The 18855-nt window shown below is 45.4% G+C and overlaps 1 protein-coding gene and 1 long non-coding RNA gene across 4 annotated transcripts in view; one reads left to right on the forward strand and one right to left on the reverse strand.

Moving 5' to 3' along the window:
• Nucleotides 1–1588, reverse strand: part of LOC138745662 (uncharacterized) — a 23546-nt gene extending 21958 nt beyond the window's left edge. Inside the window, exon 1 of the long non-coding RNA XR_011346396.1 lies at nt 1287–1588. This is a non-coding gene — a long non-coding RNA (uncharacterized lncRNA). The remainder of the gene's footprint in view (nt 1–1286) is intronic.
• Nucleotides 1301–18626, forward strand: gtf2a2 (general transcription factor IIA, 2). 3 transcript variants are annotated; one of them, XM_069902914.1, is made up of 4 exons: nt 1301–1541; nt 3178–3249; nt 8287–8413; nt 15561–15811. In XM_069902914.1, exons 1-4 carry the CDS (start codon nt 1470–1472, stop codon nt 15620–15622), a joined length of 333 nt encoding a protein of 110 aa, XP_069759015.1. In that variant the 5' UTR covers nt 1301–1469; the 3' UTR covers nt 15623–15811. The 3 variants fall into 3 exon arrangements, with proteins under 3 accessions (XP_069759015.1, XP_069759014.1, XP_069759016.1); XM_069902913.1 differs by having other exon boundaries at nt 1370–1541; nt 3145–3249; XM_069902915.1 differs by lacking the exon at nt 15561–15811 and adding an exon at nt 18378–18626 and having other exon boundaries at nt 1400–1541; nt 3145–3249.
• The last annotated feature ends 229 nt before the right edge of the window (nt 18627–18855 follow it).

An 18855-nucleotide genomic window follows, 5' to 3' on the forward strand; every position in this document is an offset into this window, starting at 1 on the left:
GTGCATGTATGAGTGCTGTAGGAAGTAAATTTTATGTAGTTGAGTTATAGTATTACCATTAGTTACGATGTTTGTAGGTTTCCGAGGGATATTGGTAAGTGAAGGTAAAGTTTATTTCTGATTAAAGGAGGGATGTCATGATAATGAGATGCACTGGAAGTCACGTGGTATGAGAGAGAGATAAGAGCACAAGCAGGAGAACAAAGGAAACTGGAGAATAAAGACTCAGAGAAGTTTACCTGATAAAACGTGTGTTTAATGTTTTATTAACTTCACATTTCGGGCCACAAATGTGACAGTAAGGCCCTTTCAAGCAAGGACTGTAAAGACCGGCCTTTCTCCTTGAGACTTCCCTTTCAGAATGCGCTGTGGCCGGCTCTGAGGCACTGAATCCAACCCTTCTCAGGGAAGGATAATCAGCGGAGAGCCGCACTTCGCCGCCTTGCTTGAATGCCGCTGCAAGCTCTGGTTAGGGGTGGGCTGATGACGCCAACCCATCTCCCCACTCACCCTCCATCAAGCCAGGGGCAGCGGGCGGGAGCTATGGGGGGGGGGGGGGTGCAATCATCAAGGCAAGAGAGCCGTCAGGACAGGGGCCGATGCGGGCTGTGACAGCCTCACCGGGCCGCTTCGGCCTTCAGCTCTGCTCTCTCGGGCTCAAAATGCAGCAGAGCGATGGCTGTCTTCCCTACCCATAATCCCCCACGCAGCTGGAACCGTTCTGGGCAACATAGAGCGGTTCCAGCTGCCTGGTGGGGTCACGGGCAGGGAAGGCGGCCATTGCTCTGCAGCGTACCTACGACGGGTGGCGCGACGGCACCATCGCCCCATCTCCCTTCGATCCGGAGGGCGACGCTCGACACGAATGCGATGCTGGAGCAGCCTTGTAGCCGGCCTCCAGGCCTGAAATGCCCTGCAGAGGAAAGGCGATACGGCGACGGTTTTGGGGGAGGGGGGTCTGCGGGTGGTCTGAGTTTGTCAGTGCATAGACAGAAAGGGGTGGCTACTGGGCGATCCACAGCTTTTAATTCAGTGGCTGTCCTATTTTCACAAGATGTCGGTTTGAGGCCGGTGCCACCAGGAGCCATTTGGCCCAGGGTCTGAGGGCGGCCATGTTGCTTCGGGCGCGCATACGCGGGTGTCAGCGCATGCGCGGTAAGGGGTGACGACGGCGCACGGCAGGTCGCCCGCCCACCCAGAGACCTGCGGGTCCTCCGTTTTGGGCACGGCAGCCCCACACAATGTGAGGGGGGGGGGGGGGAAATATTCTGGGCCTCCTCGGTTACCTCAGAGCAGAAATGGAGGCCATTTGTCCTTCCCCGCTCGCGAGCCAGGGACCGTTCATCACGGCGCCTGCGCAGAGTCGCCGAGCGGCGCGCGCCTCCCGTGCCGCTGAGCGGAGTGCGCTTGCGCAGGGTGGGCGGGCTGAGCGTGCTGGCGCCTGCGCAGAGTTGCCGTGCAGCGGGGTGATGGCGTATCAGCTGTACCGGAACACGACCCTGGGCAACAGCCTGCAGGAGAGTCTGGACGAGCTGATCCAGGTACCGGCTGTGACATCGGCCGAGTCCGTGGCTATGAATTGCCGACTCCGGCCCACCACACCTTGCCGCCTCATGCCTGACGCCTGCGCATGATGCATCGCCCACCACCCCAGGCCCAGGGTGACGACTTCCTCTATCCCTCCCCCCTCCCCCCTCTATCCCTCCCCCCTCCCCCCTCTATCCCTCCCCCCTCCCCCCTCTATCCCTCCCCCCTCCCCCCTCTATCCCTCCCCCCTCCCCCCTCTATCCCTCCCCCCTCTATCCCTCCCCCCTCTATCCCTCCCCCCTCTATCCCTCCCCCCTCTATCCCTCCCCCCTCTATCCCTCCCCCCTCTATCCCTCCCCCCTCTATCCCTCCCCCCTCTATCCCTCCCCCCTCTATCCCTCCCCCCTCTATCCCTCCCCCCTCTATCCCTCCCCCCTCTATCCCTCCCCCCTCTATCCCTCCCCCCTCTATCCCTCCCCCCTCTATCCCTCCCCCCTCTATCCCTCCCCCCTCTATCCCTCCCCCCTCTATCCCTCCCCCCTCTATCCCTCCCCCCTCTATCCCTCCCCCCTCTATCCCTCCCCCCTCTATCCCTCCCCCCTCTATCCCTCCCCCCTCTATCCCTCCCCCCTCTATCCCTCCCCCCTCTATCCCTCCCCCCTCTATCCCTCCCCCCTCTATCCCTCCCCCCTCTATCCCTCCCCCCTCTATCCCTCCCCCCTCTATCCCTCCCCCCTCTATCCCTCCCCCCTCTATCCCTCCCCCCTCTATCCCTCCCCCCTCTATCCCTCCCCCCTCTATCCCTCCCCCCTCTATCCCTCCCCCCTCTATCCCTCCCCCCTCTATCCCTCCCCCCTCTATCCCTCCCCCCTCTATCCCTCCCCCCTCTATCCCTCCCCCCTCTATCCCTCCCCCCTCTATCCCTCCCCCCTCTATCCCTCCCCCCTCTATCCCTCCCCCCTCTATCCCTCCCCCCTCTATCCCTCCCCCCTCTATCCCTCCCCCCTCCCCCCTCTATCCCTCCCCCCCTCTATCCCTCCCCCCCTCTATCCCTCCCCCCCTCTATCCCTCCCCCCCTCTATCCCTCCCCCCCTCTATCCCTCCCCCCCTCTATCCCTCCCCCCATACCCGTCCCCCCTCTATCCCTCCCCCCAAACCCCTCCCCCTCTCCCATTCCCTCCCCCTGCTTTACTCCCACCACCATTACTTCGCACCCCCCCCAACCCTTGTCCTCTCTTACCCTCATACTGCCCAAACCTGCCGAAAGATCCATCTCATTCTCATCCTCTACCCCGCTCCCCCACCTCTAGCTCTTCTCAACGCATGGCACCCTTGCTTTCTCCACCCTCCTCTCTTTTTCTTCCAGTGCCACCCACTCTCAGTTGCCTTCCCCATTCCTATGCCTGAACGCCAGCTATCTAGTATTTATTATTCCCCAACCATCCCCTCTTCTCTCCCATCTCTTTCCCTGCTTCTACGTTCCTTGCTTTCTCTTGTTTCTCCTCCTTTCCCGATCTCCTATTTTCTCCAGTCTGTTGTTCCTTTTGATTACTGTGTTTTTAAAAAAAAAACAAAAAAAAAACACGTATTGATTTTTTTTGAGGTTTTTCTCTTCAGTCCCAGCAGATCACCCCTCATTTGGCCCTCCAGGTCCTGTTACAGTTTGACAAAGCAATCAACAACGCCTTGGCCCAGAGAGTACGCAATCGTGTTAACTTCAGGGTGAGCTCATGTGCAGTTCTTTCTGTGTTTTTCCATCTTGCTTTGTTGATTATCATCTTGGCCTATTCTTGTTGGAATTTAAGAGAATGGGAGGGGGATCTCATTGAAAGGTTTTGAATGTTGAAAGGCATGTAGAAAGTTTATTGATGTGCACACAATACACAACACATAATACATGTATACATCAGGATATAAAATAAATGCATCTACATAGTTTGGAATAATTTACTTGTTCCACTTGTATGAGACCCAAGGTCATCAATCTCACATCCTGCAGAAAGGATCCTGATTTTTATATTGTCCATTATACACTCCAAGGAACTTTGTGCTCTCTGCGGCGGAGCCATCGGTGTGTATTGGAGAGTGGTCGACCTTCATCCTCCTGCAGCCCACAAGCATCTCCTTTGTCTTTGCTTTTGTTTTCACGCCAAGATCCTGCTGTACGTAAGGCATTCCCCACCCTGCCAACCAGACGTCAGGGTCTCATCATCCTGGACATCGATGATTTTCTCCTTCATTTGTGCCTAGCTTGCAAATTCCACAACATCCTTGGTAAAGAAGAATGTCCACCCATTGGCAAGTATATTTCTGAACCTTCCTTGTGTTTATGGCGCTGGTTCAAATTTTATTTCGGATAAAAGTTTAATTTTATAATTTTTTTGTAATTCTTTCTAACTTAATTTTCTTTATTCTGGTAATTGTTTATCTCTACTTTAAATATTTTTCAGAACAACAGAAATGGAGTAGGAGTCTATTTCTTTTAAACAGAGCATAATTTAGAACATAGAAGCAGGCCTTCTGGCCCATCAAGACTGCTCAGTCATTCAGATCGTTGTTGATCCGGCCGTGGACTCGTATTCTCCAAGACTATCCTTATCTCAGATACATTCAATGTGGTGGCCTTCACCGTGGCCTCAAGCAGAGAATTCCACAGCTTCACAACTCTAGGAGAAGCAGCTCCTCGTGATATCTGCTTAAATCTCCAGCACCGCATCTTGAGGCAACATACCCTGCCTCTCATAATCTGCTTCCACCATGCTTTCTGGCAACAAACTCCAGGTCTTGACAGCTTGCTTTGTGAAAATGGTTTCTCGCAGCCATTTATTCAGTTACCAATTGAATTTAAGATGGAATGCACTTGAATTTGGCAGCACTGCTGAGAAAGTTCGCAAGAACAATCCCTTGAATGAAGCTGGCCCACGAAGAAAAGTTGTGTAGATGCACTCGGTGCAAAAGAGGGAAATGAGAGGGACCTTCTTGAAAATTAAGATTTGAAGGTGGCTCAAACAGATAGATAAGAAATTACTCCTTGTGCAGGAATTCCTGAATGGCTCATACATAACGACTGCACTTCATCGACTACAGCTCAGCCTTCAATACCATTATTCCTTCAGAGCTGGTCAAAAAGGTACAAATTCTAGGCCTCTGTACCCTCCCCCCCCCCCCCCCCCCCTTGCAACTGGATTCTTGGCTTCCTCTTTGGAAGATCATAGTCAGTATGAATTGGGGAAAAAAAAGTCCCTCCTCTCTGATTATCAACACAAGGATGAGTGCTTAGCCCACTGCTCTACTCATTTTACACCCACGACTGTGTGGCCAGGCACAATTCCAATGCTGTGTACAAATTTGCCGATGACACCACAGTTGTCAGCAAAATCACAAATGGCAATGAGGAAGCGTACAGGAGGAAGATAGATCAATTTTAAGTGGTGTCACGCCAACAACCTTGCGCTCATTATTAGTGAAACCAGGGAGATGATTGTGGACTTAAGGAGGAAGTCAGGGGAACCCGACCCAGTCCTCATTGAGGGCTCAATCATGGAGAGGGGCAAGAAATTCAAATTTTTGGGTATTAACATCTTTGAGGATCTGTCCTGGAGCCTTCATGTGTATGAGATCATAAAGAAGGCTCGCAAGCAGGCTATACTTTGTGAGGTGTTTGAGGAGATTCCGTATATCACTGAAGACTCTCGTCAACTTCTACAGGTGGACCGTGGAGAGCATTCTGGCTGGTTCCATCACTGTCTAATATGGAGGCGCCAACTCTCAGGACAAGAATAAACTCCAGAGGGTTGTTAACTCAGCCTGCAACGTCACAGGCACCAGACTTCACTCCATTGTGGACATTTACATGAGGCGGTGTCCTACTAAAGCAGCCTCTATCCTCAAAGACCCCCCAATCACCCAGTGTTGCCCTCTTCACTCTGCTGCCATCGGGAAAAGTGTACAGGAGCCTAAAGACGAGCACTCAGAGGCTTCCCCGCTGCCATCCGATTCCTGAATGATCAATGAACCAAAGTCACTGCCTTACTTTTGGTGCACTGTATTAAAAAAAAGGTATTGTTGTAAGGTGGTTTTATATGTATTTTTACACTGTGATGTTGCTGCAAAACAACGGGACTTGTTCATGACAATAAATTCTTATTCTGGATGAGAACTTCTCTCAGCTGAATCCTTTTTTTGGAAATCACTGCACAATATTTCTGGAGGATGAGTTGAATTATTTAAGGACTCTCTCTTGCACTTTATCTTTTCCTCTCTGATTTGCCAGTTCAGTTTGTTTACATATCTTTATTTGTTTAGGTTTTTTTGCATGACCAGTAAGTGGTGACTCTGCTTTGCCCACAGGAAAAAGAATCTCAGGGTTGTATGTGATGTCACGTTTGTACTCTATGACAATAAATCTGAAACTAGTCGAGCTGAGTGTCGTGGGGAGTAATAAAAAAAGTAGATTAGATCAGTTATGATCTTATTGAAAGGAAGAACGTGATTGCGAGGCCATGCGGCAAATCGCTTGAATTTGTATGCCATTGTTCTTCATGTGACTGGATGTATAAAGTACTCTGCTGTTGCTCAGCCCTCCTCTCACTGCCTGCTTGCTCATTCCAATCGAAGACCTTTGGACTCGCTTTTTTAGTTGCTGGCAGTTTGTTTCTGATTCTTTGCTCCTCGTTGATATCTCTGTTGATCTTTCTGTATTGAGATTGGGTTTTTAAGCTCATTTCGCATGTTCTCAGGATGTTCCCAGTCAATCTTGTTTGAACCGTCTTGCCCGTCAGTCCTTAATTCCACTTGACATTGGGCCGGCACATTGAAAACTCCTGAAGTCTTTAATTTCACTTTCAATGGGGTGACACAAGTTAGCATAGTGTTTAGTGCAATGCTGTTACAGCTGTCTGTAAGGAGTGTTACGGAGTCCAGAGGACCCCAAACACCAGCAGTAATAGATATGCACCACAACACAGGGTTACTTAAACAAAAGTAGTTTTTAATTAATTTTACAAATTAATTTTACCACTCTAATACTAAGCACAGATGTGTGTAATGTGTATATAAGTTTGGAAAAGTTCTTTGGTTCACAGTCCAATCTCACTGCTTGCAGGCAATTCTTGTACTGTGCACAGAAGTTAGCATTAATAAAGTTCACCAGGCTTTGATGCTTAACAGGCAAATGGTTACCACTCAAGAGGGTTCTGGTTGGTTTTCTTTGAGAGATTCCTTTTGTTCCAGGACATCCGCACCTGATTCCTTTCTAATCAGTCTTGCTGACGAAACTTGCCCCCTTCAGGGTTCTCCAGATGATCTTCTTTCTTTCAGACCGCCAGTCTTCTCCTTTGACCAGGCAGCCTTCCAAATTTTGCCAGCTTGTCCCTCTGCAACCGATTTCTCTGTCTCTCCTTCTCTCTCAGCTCCCTCCCTCTCCCAAAACAAAGCTGGTCTCCCCGCCTCCAAAGATCACATGCTCTCCCTGGCACTGAATGTTACTTTGTTGCTTTCTGCAAAAAAAAAAGCCTCTGCAAAAGTCCTGCAAAAATTCTGTGTTTTTAAAGTGTTTGTGTGCAACCTGGTCTAACAATTCTTCCCAAGCCACCTCTAAATACTTTGACACAGGAGCTTCTATGTTCTCCCTGTGTCTGAATGGCTTTCCTCTGGGTGCTCCGGTTTCCTCCCACCTTTCAAATTGTACTGGGGGTGGGAGGGGTTGTAAGTTAATTGGGCATAATTAGGTGGCACAGGCTCATGGTCATGCTAGCTGTCTAAATTTAAATCTACTGCCTGTCCTTTTCCACAGCCAATTCAATCCTTGCACCAAGATCTTAATTGTTTGATCATAAGATGGCAAGACATTGGAGCAGAAACAGGTGATTCAGCCTGTCGTGTCGGCCCTGCCACTAATTCATTTTACCGCTCAGCCCCACTGCCTGGTTTTCTGCCCATAACCTTCGATGCCATTATTAACCATTTTTATTTTGGTTTTGACAATGGATTGCTAAGGGTTGGTTTGTAGGTGCAGCAGGCAATCAAGAAGGCGAAAGGAATGTTGACCTTCATTGCTAGAGGATTGGAAGTTGGGAGTAGGGAGGCTCTGCTGCAACTGTACAAGGTACTGGTGAGGCCACATCTGGAGTACTGCATGCAGTTCTGATCTCCTTACTGGCTTTGGAGGTGGTGCAGAGGAGGTTCACCAGGTTGATTTCAGAATTGAGGGGGTTAGCCTGCGAGGAGAGATTGAGCCGTCTAGGACTGTACTCGCTGGAAATTAGAAGAATGAGAGAGAATCTTATAGAAATGTATAAAAATTATGAAAGCTCAGGTACATTATGATAAGGTAGGTAAGTTTCCATTGGTGGGGGAGACTAGAACCAGAGGACAGCCTCAAGATTCAGGGTAGTAAACTTAGGGCAGATATTAGGAGGAACTGCTTCCCAAAGGGTGGTCTCTGGAATTCGCTGCCCATTGAAGCAGTTGATGCGACCTCAGTAAATACATTTACGACAAGGTTGGATAATTTTATTTTACATAGTAGGAGAATTAAGGGATATGGGGAAAAGGCAGGGAGGTGGAGGTGAGCCTGTCATCATATTAGCCATGATCTCATTGAATGGTGGAGCAGGCTTGATTTGGCTGGATGGCCGACTCCTGCTCCCATTTAAAATGTTCTTGTCAATCACTCAGATTAAAATAATTTATTTTGGGCCAGTGGTTTATTACTCTAAATTGTAATATGTGAACTGTTTTGTGGTTTTTATTTCAAAGGGCTCCTTGAACACGTACCGATTCTGTGATAACGTATGGACATTTGTCTTAAATGATGTTGAATTTCGAGAGGTTACGGAACTCGTGAAAGTGGACAAAGTGAAGATTGTAGCTTGTGATGGCAAAAGTGAGTTGGGCTTTGATGACAAAGCTTTACCTGTTTTGAATACTTTAATTTTATTTTAAAAGTAACTATGTTGTGATTTAGTATAATGCAACTTGTGATTTAAATTACATTTTTTGCTCAAGTTCACAGGTACTGAAACTTAATTTCTAATATGAAATATCTGTATGTGTGTGCTGGGTAACTGAGTTTTAATTGTCATATATAATTGCATAATTGTCGATTCCATGTAAAAGTTGACACCCCGACCCCGGCCATTTCTGGCCCTGGCCACCCGCCCATCAGAGCTTCCAACACCACAAACGATGCAGGTACTTACTAGATTAAAAATTGCATGTGTGTAATAGTCAACCACCCCACTTAATTTTACCCTAAAAATTGGTCCACAAAATTTGACCATTAAATGGGTATATATGATATTTGTCGTCCTTGTCATAAGATTTTCCCTGGCAACGGGAATCAGGTTAACAGCGCACAGTTCCTTGCTTTCTCCCGATGTCTTTTAAATAAGTATAATATTTGCTGGTTAATGTGCTCTTGAACCCACGTAGAATTGAGTGAAATTTGGACCATGCCAATCAATTCTCCCATGAGTTACCTTTTTAGGAACCCAAGATTGGAGATGGCTAGAGATTTTATCTGTCCTCGAACTTGTAATTTGCCTCGCACCGTCTCATACAATGTGAGAGAAAGAGTTGTAAACTGGAAGGCATTCCCAATAAATCAGTGCTCAGACTACAGTTTTCTTAAGCTGTGTCTCGAGTTGGATGTGGGCGCCGAGGGTAAAACTTCAAAATTTAGTAAACGATGAGGACAGATTGCATAAAACTAGGCCGGCAGACTGATCAGGCTAGTGGCATATTGAACTTGATACAGAAGTGGGCGAATACAAATCAAAAGGCAGAATTCTGCAGGAGTTAAATAATTCTGCAAGGGTTTCTGAACTGAGCTCTTATTGAATGACGCATGATCGAGAGGATGAATGACCTGCTATTTATATATTTTTAGTACCAATGCTGAAAAGAAAAGTCACTGAGGGGATTAGTTCTGAAGGATTTAGGAAAACGGTACCTCTTCGATGGCAGTATAGATGGTTTTTCTTGTGCTTCTGTGGTATCCAAATAACAGGACTCTAGGTTTGTAGAGCTGTTCTTAAAATACCAGAAGGAATAAGAGCTGGAATGGCACATTGAGCCTCTTTGCTATTCGATGAGACCATGGCTTATCTGAACTTGTCACCATCCCAGTTGCTCTCCATCACCCTTGACTCTCCCCCTGTAGTCAAAATCTGCCTCAACCTTGAATGTATGAAATACCTTTGATTCTAGTGGGTCAGAGAATTCTAAGTGTTCATGATCCACTGCAGATACTCCTCATTGTATCAAATGAACATCTTATTCTGAAACCATGTATCATGCTTCCAATCTCCTCCTTGAGGGGGAATGTTTTCTTACCATCTTACTTGCAAATTCCCATCCAATCATGTTTATTCAAACTCCACTTGAGCATAGACTTGTGTATTCCAAGAATTTGTTTTGTATCGTTGAACACCAATGCCCTACTTGTAGGTCTAAACCTGAACTTCCTCTCGCCAACCATTCCGACTACGACGTGTCTGTCCTCTGGCTCACCCCATTGTTAGGGTGAGGCCAAATGTAAACTTGAGGAATATCTCATCAATTTCTTCTTAAACATGACAATATCGATGCTTCTAATTTTAGGGAATCCTCATTTTCATTTCAAAGTTTGAAGTTCAGATTTATTGTCAGATCACATACAACCCTGAGATTTTTTTTCCTGAGGGCCAGACAGAATTGCTACTTAGCAGGAGTGCAAAAATAAAATGTACTCCAGAAAAGATTTAAAAATAAAAGAGAAATGTGAACAAGGAAGTGCGAACAAAGTGTGCAATGCAAGAAATAAATATTCACTAATAAATAATGTGCAAAGTAAAAGGTCTGAAATGAGTCTCTGATTAAGTTTGTTGTTGTCTAGATGTCTGATGGTAGTGGGGTAGTGACCGTTCCTGACCTGGTGCTATGACTTGTGGCACCTATACCTCTTAGCAGTGGTTCTGGGTAGTGTGGATCCTTGATGATCGCTGCTGCTCTCCGTTGCCAGCATTTAATGTAGAATTTCTTGACGGAGGGGAGATTTTTGCCTGTGATGTACTGGACTGTCTTCCCTACCTTTTGCAGGGCTTTCCACTCCTATACCAGGCTGTGATGCAGCCGGTCAGCTCATTTTCCACGACACGTGTAGAAGTTTGCCCTGGTACTCCATCAGTACTTGGTAGAAGTTTGCCCTGTCCAAAAACTCCTGAGAAAGTAGGGGCGCTGAGGTGCTTTCTTCACGATAACGCTTGTCCAGCAAAGATTTCCGAGATAGTGACTCTCAGGACTTTAAATTTGCCCACTCCAATTCTGGCCCTCTATTGATCACCTCTGGTTTTCCCTTACTGAAGTCAACCATCAGCTCCTTTGATTTGGTGATCTTGAGTGCAAGGTGGTTGTTGGGGCACCCTTCAGCCAAGTTTTCAATCTCCCTCCTGTATACTGATGTATCACCCCCTTTTATACAACTCCCTATCGTGGTATCATCATCATATTTCTAAATGGTGTTGTTGTCATACCGAGTCACAGTTGTAGGTGTAAAGTGAGTAGAGCAGGGGGCTAAGAACATAACCCTGTGGTGTTCCAGTACTGATTCCACTGTTTCCTTCCCTTCAGTGCATTCCCCTTAATTTTTGCTCTCACTCTAACTGTTCTCTTCCCACCCCCCCCACACTTTCTAATGGTTTCTCCCTCTCTCTGTCTCTTCACCTTTCACACCTTCTCTCCTATATTCCATGGGCTCTCTTCTTTCTCATTGTCTATGTAATTTTGAACGATAAAAGGTTCAGACCTGAAACGTTGATCATTCTACCCCATGGATTGGAAAATAGTGGCTCTGAAGAAAGAGTAGATGAGCTCCAGTTTTTGGAACTGTCTGAATCCAGGGGAGATTTATTGTGGTGAATAAAGAAGTGAGGGGCCTGGATTGAATTGGGGAGGGGTGGGGGTAAAGAGGGAGAGCAGGCAAAAGGTGAAGCCAAAGATCAGATGTAAATTAGTTGGCAGGATTAGAGCTGAGGCAGGTGATGGTCTGGCTTGAAAAGGTGGGAGAGCCAGAGAGCTCCATCAGTACTTGGCTGTACGGTAGAACCTGTGGGGCAATGTTCCAAGTGTGGACCATGATTGGCCGGTTGCGGTGGACTGTGATTGACTGGTGGGCTGAAAGGCAAACTTTTGAGTTGTGGGTTTCCAGATTCTATCTTTTATCTGGTAACGGTGATTTTTTAAATTTTCTACCTTCCCTTCTACCCTAGAATTGCTAAGATTGAGCCTGTTTGATGAAGTCACTGCCATTCCCATATTTTTCACAATTTCTTCCAAGGTTTGCATTTTCTAAAGCTGCTCTTAGTTTTTCAAAACCCTTTTCACATTTTATTTAAAGCGCCAAATTTAATTTTTCCCCCCCTGGCTGATTTAATTTCCCCATCATGCCAGCTTTCTAATCTTTGCAGCAATATCTTAATTTTCATTGCTCCATCCTTAACTAACTTTGCCATCAATGAGTCATCCTTGTAAAGCCTTTGTTTCTCGTGGGAGTATACCTTTTGATCTATAGTTCACTCAAGATAACTCTGGCTTTCTTTAAGTTTTCTACATTGTTTCTCACTCCAAATATTTATTAATTCATTTGGAAATACAGCATGGTGACGGGCCCTTCCTGCCCACAAGCCCAAATACACCCATGTGACTAATTAACCTATTAACTTCGTGTATCTTTGGAACATGAAAGGAAGCTGGAGCACCCTGAGGAAACCCACGCAGGTCATGGGGAGAACGTACACACTCCTCACAAGCAGAGCTGCATTTGAACTGGGTCGCAGCGCTGTAATAGTGTTGTGCAAACTGTGCTGTTCGAAATTCCCTTGGGATGAGTTGCAGTGAAACAGGCTCCTGATGAATGGAATGGAGAGAGAGAGAGAGTGGCGTGGGTTCTAGAGGGAGAAATTGTACATTTAAAAGGAAAGAACATACAGAAAAGCAAAAGGCAGTGTATCGGTGTTCAAGAAAAATGGTTAAAAAGTTAAAGTAACTGTGTATCTATGAATTAAGTATTCACAATAAAATGCAAACACACAGTCGAACTCAGCCAGTCTCACAGATATATGACCAACGTTTCAGGCCTGAGCCCTTCTTCAAGGTATAAGCAAGTGGTTCTCAGCCTTTCTTGATGCTTATAGGTGCTTTGTAGTTAGTAAGGGATAACTTAAGGTCGTATGTGAGTGGGGAAAAATGGTTGAGAACCACTGATGCAAGCAAACAATAGGCAGAGAAATGAATGGAGAGAAAGTGGGAAGAATGGGAGGGGAGGAGTCCAGCAGACAAAAGGTGTTAATTCGATATGATAAGAGGAAAGGTGAGAATTGATTTTGGCTCGGTCTTTAATTCAGACACCTGTCTGCTTTTTGCTTGTACCTTGAAGGGCTCAGGCCTGAAATGTCAGTAATATACCTTCACATCCTACGGACGCTGCGACACCAGCTGAGATCCTCCAGCATTTCTGTGTTTTTGCCACAATCACAGGGTTCTCAGACTTTTGTGTTTCACTACAATGAAGTACTTGATTGGCTGCAACAAATAACTGGGACCAGGTATTGCAGAGATGACAAAAGTTGGGAATTAACTAGCTCAAGCACCATATTTGGCAGCTAAAACAGTAAAGGAAGTGGGTGAAGTGCAGCCCTCCTAACAGAGGCTGCCGTGTGGACATCAGTGAGGCAGGATCTTGACATGAAAGGACAGCAATTACAATCATTGCAAGTGGCAGGAGATGAGAAGGGATGCAGTAACACGGGGTCGAATGGTTAACAGGCTCCCTAATTGTAATGAGAGAATGAATCAAGAAATAAGAGATGCTTATGGCAACGGTAATCATGGGAGACTTTAATCTTCATATAGACTTGGCGAATCCTGTTGGCAAAAGTAATTTGGAAAATGTTCGAGGCAGAGCTTTTTGGAATATTGTTAGACAAACAACTAGGGAACCGGCTATATGACTGTTCCTTGAGTAATGAAGCAGGGTTAATAATTGTGGTAATTGACCCTCTGGGGTGGGGAAACAAAGAACAAATGAATTGAAGAGATGTTGTTCACCGGGAAGCCAGTCTTGAACAGTTGTGTAGATAGCAGAGAGATAGATGAGGAAATTAGATGAAAGAGCTGGCTTCTAATGCTACCCCCGGCAGTGCATTTCAGGCCTAACTACTTGCTGCATTAAAAAAAATCCATTCATGTCACTTTTTGTTCTTGCGCCAGCAATGGATAGCATTTAAAGGAATCTCAGAATTCTCAACAAGTCTCATCGAGAGAGAAATTTCCACAAGTGATCCATTTGTGGCCAATTAAAGTTAAAGACCTTTTTTACATCAAACAAAGCATGTCATGTTGCTGAGAAGGGAAACAAGTTTGTGAATTGGGAATTTTTGGAGTCAATTACCAGAAAACTGCTAATGGGGAAAAGTGAGGGCAAATTAGTAAGAAATATATTTAAAAAATCTCACAGTTTCTGCAATGATGACAGATCAATATTTAAACTTGGATTCCAAAAATAAATTTCATGAGGAATTTTTTGGGATTAAGATAAATGAGTTTATCGCCATATACATTGTACAATATGTATGTGTTCTGAAATTCTTACTTGATACAACTTGCAAAGATAAACTAATTGAATTCAATTGAAAGAGACAAAATATAATCACATAAGTAAAATATAAATATTCACAGTCATCCTACAGCAAAAAAAAGGAGTGACTTGTAATAGTCAGGCTTATTGTCATCTGAACCCGCCAAAGCAGCATTCTTCGGTCTTCGATGTGAAACATGCAGTCCCACAACCAGACATACCTCATACAGACAAACAATACATACTTAGAACAAGTGTTTGTGTATATGAATAAATAACACATTGTATCATGAATCTGAGAGTCTCAGATGTTTACCGTGAGCAGATCCTTTGGTCGTTCAGCCCATGGGAAGAAGCTGTTCCTCAGCCTGGTGGTGCTGGCTTTGATCCTCCTATATCTCTTCCCCCCTCCCCCCCCCCCCAAAACGGTAGCAGCTGAAAGATGCTGTGTGTCCTCAACAATTTTACACGTCCTCTTCAGACAGTGATCCTAATAGATCCTGTCAGTTGGAGGGGGAGGGGGTAGACTCCAGTGATCCTCCCTCCCACTCTTATGGACTTGTGGATTAACCTCTGATCCATTTCTCTGCAGCAACCGTAACACACTGTGATGTAGCCCGCCAGGACACTCTCAATGGAACTCCTGTAATGGGTTGACACAATGGTGGCCGGTGGCCTTGCCCACTTCAAAGGGTAGCAGGCCATTTTGGCCCACGAGTCTGTGCTACCCAACTAACCTACACCCCTGGTACATTTTGAATCACTGTTGCACCTTCCTGACAAGTGAGAAGTAATATTGCAGATGGTCCCTGATTACTGTACCAAGGGGAAGTTCAAGAGTCAGACTGCTGTTGGAAAGAAATTGTTCTTGAACCTAGAGTTGGTTTGCAGGCTTCTATACCTTCTGGCCGAAGGCAACAGTCAGAAGTGGCTGTAACCAGCTGAAATATTAATACAATATTTTGCATCTATCTTTGTACAGAGCACCCCTTGGCATAAGAGTACTCTCCATCATCAGATTGCCCCTTAGCCAATTGCTGAATTATCTCAAGCTCTGATGAAGGACTCAGGCCTGAAACGTTGGTCATGTATCTTTGCTATGTAAAGTACACTTTTGACCTGCTGAGTTTCTCCGGCAGTGTGTTCTCACTTCAGTCACACTGTCTGCAGACTCTTGCGTTTCACCTCGTGTACCTCGAGCAGGTTTCCTGGTGAGAACTTCAAGGACAGAGCTAATAACCTGATCAACAAGACAGTGCTCAGTACAGGAGCTCTTGACATTGGTGAAGCACCTCCCACACTGAACTTCTTGCCAAACAACCCAGAAGCAACTAATATTTACAATAGAATATTTAATGTTTAATAAAAGAACTAAGAAATGAATTATAATTCTTTTCCTTGCTCCCTTTCATTCCAGATGAAATGGAGTCCATTTGGACCTGTTTAGGAGAAACTCCATTGTTCAGTTTCCTGGTGTAACTGGTTGGAATTGGTCATTTTGGCACCTGCAGTTTGGCGCCCACATTCTGACGACAGAGATTTTGGCGAAGTTTTGTAGCCCTTCTGATATTTTGGCACCCACTGTTTGGCACTCACCCAACTCCTCGCCCCACTCACTGAACGCCTGGCGTTGAAAATATAATAAATATATCGTTATCATTTACCAAAGGCCCTTGTTTTTGATTGTTCCCCGACTGTTTTTAATAATTTAAACATTTCGCTATAAGCTAGAAAAGGCCTTGTTTTCTAGGGGAGTGCAGTATTGAAGGCAGAGCTGTAGTCAGTGAATAGTAGATGTACTCCTTGTTTAATGCAGTAGGGTTGAGTGCAAGGTCAGGGAAATGGCATCTGCTTCAGCAGTGTGTGAACTGGAATGTGGCTGGGAGGCTGGGGTTGATGTGAGCCAATCTCTAGAAGCACTTCATGATGGTGGACATCAAGCTCCACTGGCCACTGGTCATTTAAACCCATCGCCTTCTTTGCCACCAGGGTGATAGTGGCCTTCTTGAAGCAGGTGGGTACTTCAACCTGAGGCAGAGAGAGGTGGAAGATACTGTGAATGGCATGGAATGGAGTGGTATGGTGGGGGGGGGGGGGGGGAGGTGGGGTGATGGTTAGGGAATCCTTGATCACCTCCACTCCACTGCAAAATCTCTTTTTAATTCAATTAAGTATATGATTGTAGTTTATTTTAGATGTTTTGTAGTTTTTTTTTACTAAGTACTTGTTGAGCTGCAGAAAATGCATATTGTTCAGTGCTTATGACAATTGTTAAGAGCCCAAAGGACCCCAAACCCCAGCAGCAATAGGCATTCACCAAGACAAGTTGTTACATAAACAAAAATTGTTTTTAATTATCTTTAAATATGAAAACAGAATCAAACTTTAACTTATCACTATTGACTTTTGTAAGGTAAAACATCATGAGATGGGAATGTGTAGGGAGTTACCCTGTACAGGGCAGTAACAAGAAGGGGAGGTGTCCTTGTACTCCTGTTAGGTAAAACATCATGAGATGGGAATGTACGGGGCAGTAACAAGATGTGAATGCATCCTTGTACTTACAAGATAAGAGAGACATTGATGGATTGAGAGGCAGGAAGCTAGCAGGGAAAGGATAGCAACAGTTTTAGTCATTGGACAAGTAATGATATGATGATGTTCTAAGCACATATCCAAGGGTATAAAAAATCACCATTTTGCTGATAACGGCAGAATGCATTCTCCGACTAACTTTGTTAGTCGCAAGTGTTACAATCCGGTAATAAAGAACAAAGAACCCTGATTTCGACTCAGCCTGGTGTTTGTCTCACTCATTCATGAACAAAGCAGACCTAACACTTAACTAAACTCCCTAAGCGCATGTGTATGTAATGTGTGTGTAAATGTAAGAAAAGTTCTTTGGTTCACAGTTCAATCTCACTTCTCCTTCTTCCAAGTTCTCTGGTTGCAGGCCATTCTTATACTGTGCACAGAATTTAACATGGATAAAGTTCACCAGGCTTTGGTGCTCAAAAGGTTAATGTTTACCACTCAGGAAGGTTCTTGTAGGGTTTGCAGAGAGAGATTTGTTGTTCCAGGATTTCCACAACTGAAATTCCACCATTAGTCACCTCAATGTCTCGCTGATGAAACTTGCCCCATCAGGGTTCTCCAGATGATAACCTCTTTCTTTAAGGTCACCACAGAGTTCCTTTCTGTTCCCCTTATTCCAAGAGAAACATCAGACAGATAGCACTTCCAGCCATCCGCCACTCTGGAGTTTTCTGTTTCAGTTCCAACCAGCTTCTCCTGCTTGTTTCAGCTGTTTGATTCTCTCTCTCTCTCTTTCTTTGTCTCTCTCTCTCTCTCTCTCTCTCTCTCTCTCCTCTCTCCCTCCCTCTCCCACAACTGCCAGAAAGCCCCTGTGACTCTCTCACTTGCCAAACCCCTGACCTTCTCCAGCAAACAATAGGAGTTAGTCTTCTTGGTCAAGCTGTTGACTTTAGGTAAACAAAAACCCAGGGGTGACCTTTCTTCGCACTCTGTCAAAACCCTTTCAAAGAGCTTTCAACAGCCAGTGCATTTCCTGCTTGTTGTTTTAATGACATCATTTCAATTAGCACCTACTTGTGAAATGTGCACAGCATCCTCCATAGTTTCTGTAAATTCACTGAATATGAATTCTTCAATATTTCAAATAAGATCTGTTTTAAAGTGTGTGTGTGTGTGTGTGTGTGTGTGTGTGTGTATGTAACCTACTCTAATTTTACCAATTTATCTCCCAAATATTCCATTACACTACTGTGTAAGAGATTGGACGTGCATAGGTCTGTACGTACGGATCAAGACAGGTGGGTATGGTGGTTAAAATTCTCCAGTTTTTCTTATTATCGGCTGAGGCATGGAACCGCGCAGAATTATGTGATCCAGCCATTCCCAACTGGTTTTTTTGGCTATGGCCACCTTAGAACTGTGCTTGAAGTGTATGGGCCCCCTTCCCTGTGAAGTTGTCAAGTCAAATTGTCTCTCCTTCCCTGTGCTACACCTTGCCCCTCCCCTCATTAAGGATTTCAGTCCGTGGTCCGTTCCCCCTTAAATGTGGTGGCCCCCCCAACCCCCCAAGTGGGGACCGCCACTGAGGATGGCTGATATAAACCACTGCACGAGATGGCAATCTGATTAGAATTGTGCCTGCAGCGCCGCACCTTTTAATCTATTTCAAATGTTAGTCTTTACATGTTTTTGATTACAGACACTGGCTCAAATGCGACAGAATGATCCATGACTGAGTGAAGCCATTTGACTGAAGCAGCAAGCTGAGCAGGTGGATTCTGAGTGATTCTGATCCTGAACAGTTTCATCCAACGTGGAACAAATAATTGGGCTTAAGTGTATCCCCAGGGTGTACAATATCAGTGAGAATATTACTTTTTATAGACGGTGACTTTTTAAAAATAAATGTTTGGAAGGCATATCTGTAATAAAGTTTGAAGTAACTGTTTGCTGCCCATCTCGCACAGCTCATTTTGTGCCCTCTGGAGTGAGGAGGCTTCAAATCCTCCTCAGAAGATGTGTGTGATTCGGATGCCCAAGCCGGGTCAGAATGGAAATCTCCCTCTAAGATTTGGCCTCTAAGGGCCAAAGGACTTGGATGCAAGATCTCAGAATAATTGTACATTGCAGCCCATCGAGCTGCTTTATCCAAAGATCATGGTTGTTGAGGCCTGGAC

This window comes from Narcine bancroftii, chromosome 11, assembly GCF_036971445.1.
Source record: "Narcine bancroftii isolate sNarBan1 chromosome 11, sNarBan1.hap1, whole genome shotgun sequence".
In the NCBI taxonomy this organism is placed as follows: Eukaryota; Metazoa; Chordata; class Chondrichthyes; order Torpediniformes; family Narcinidae; genus Narcine; species Narcine bancroftii.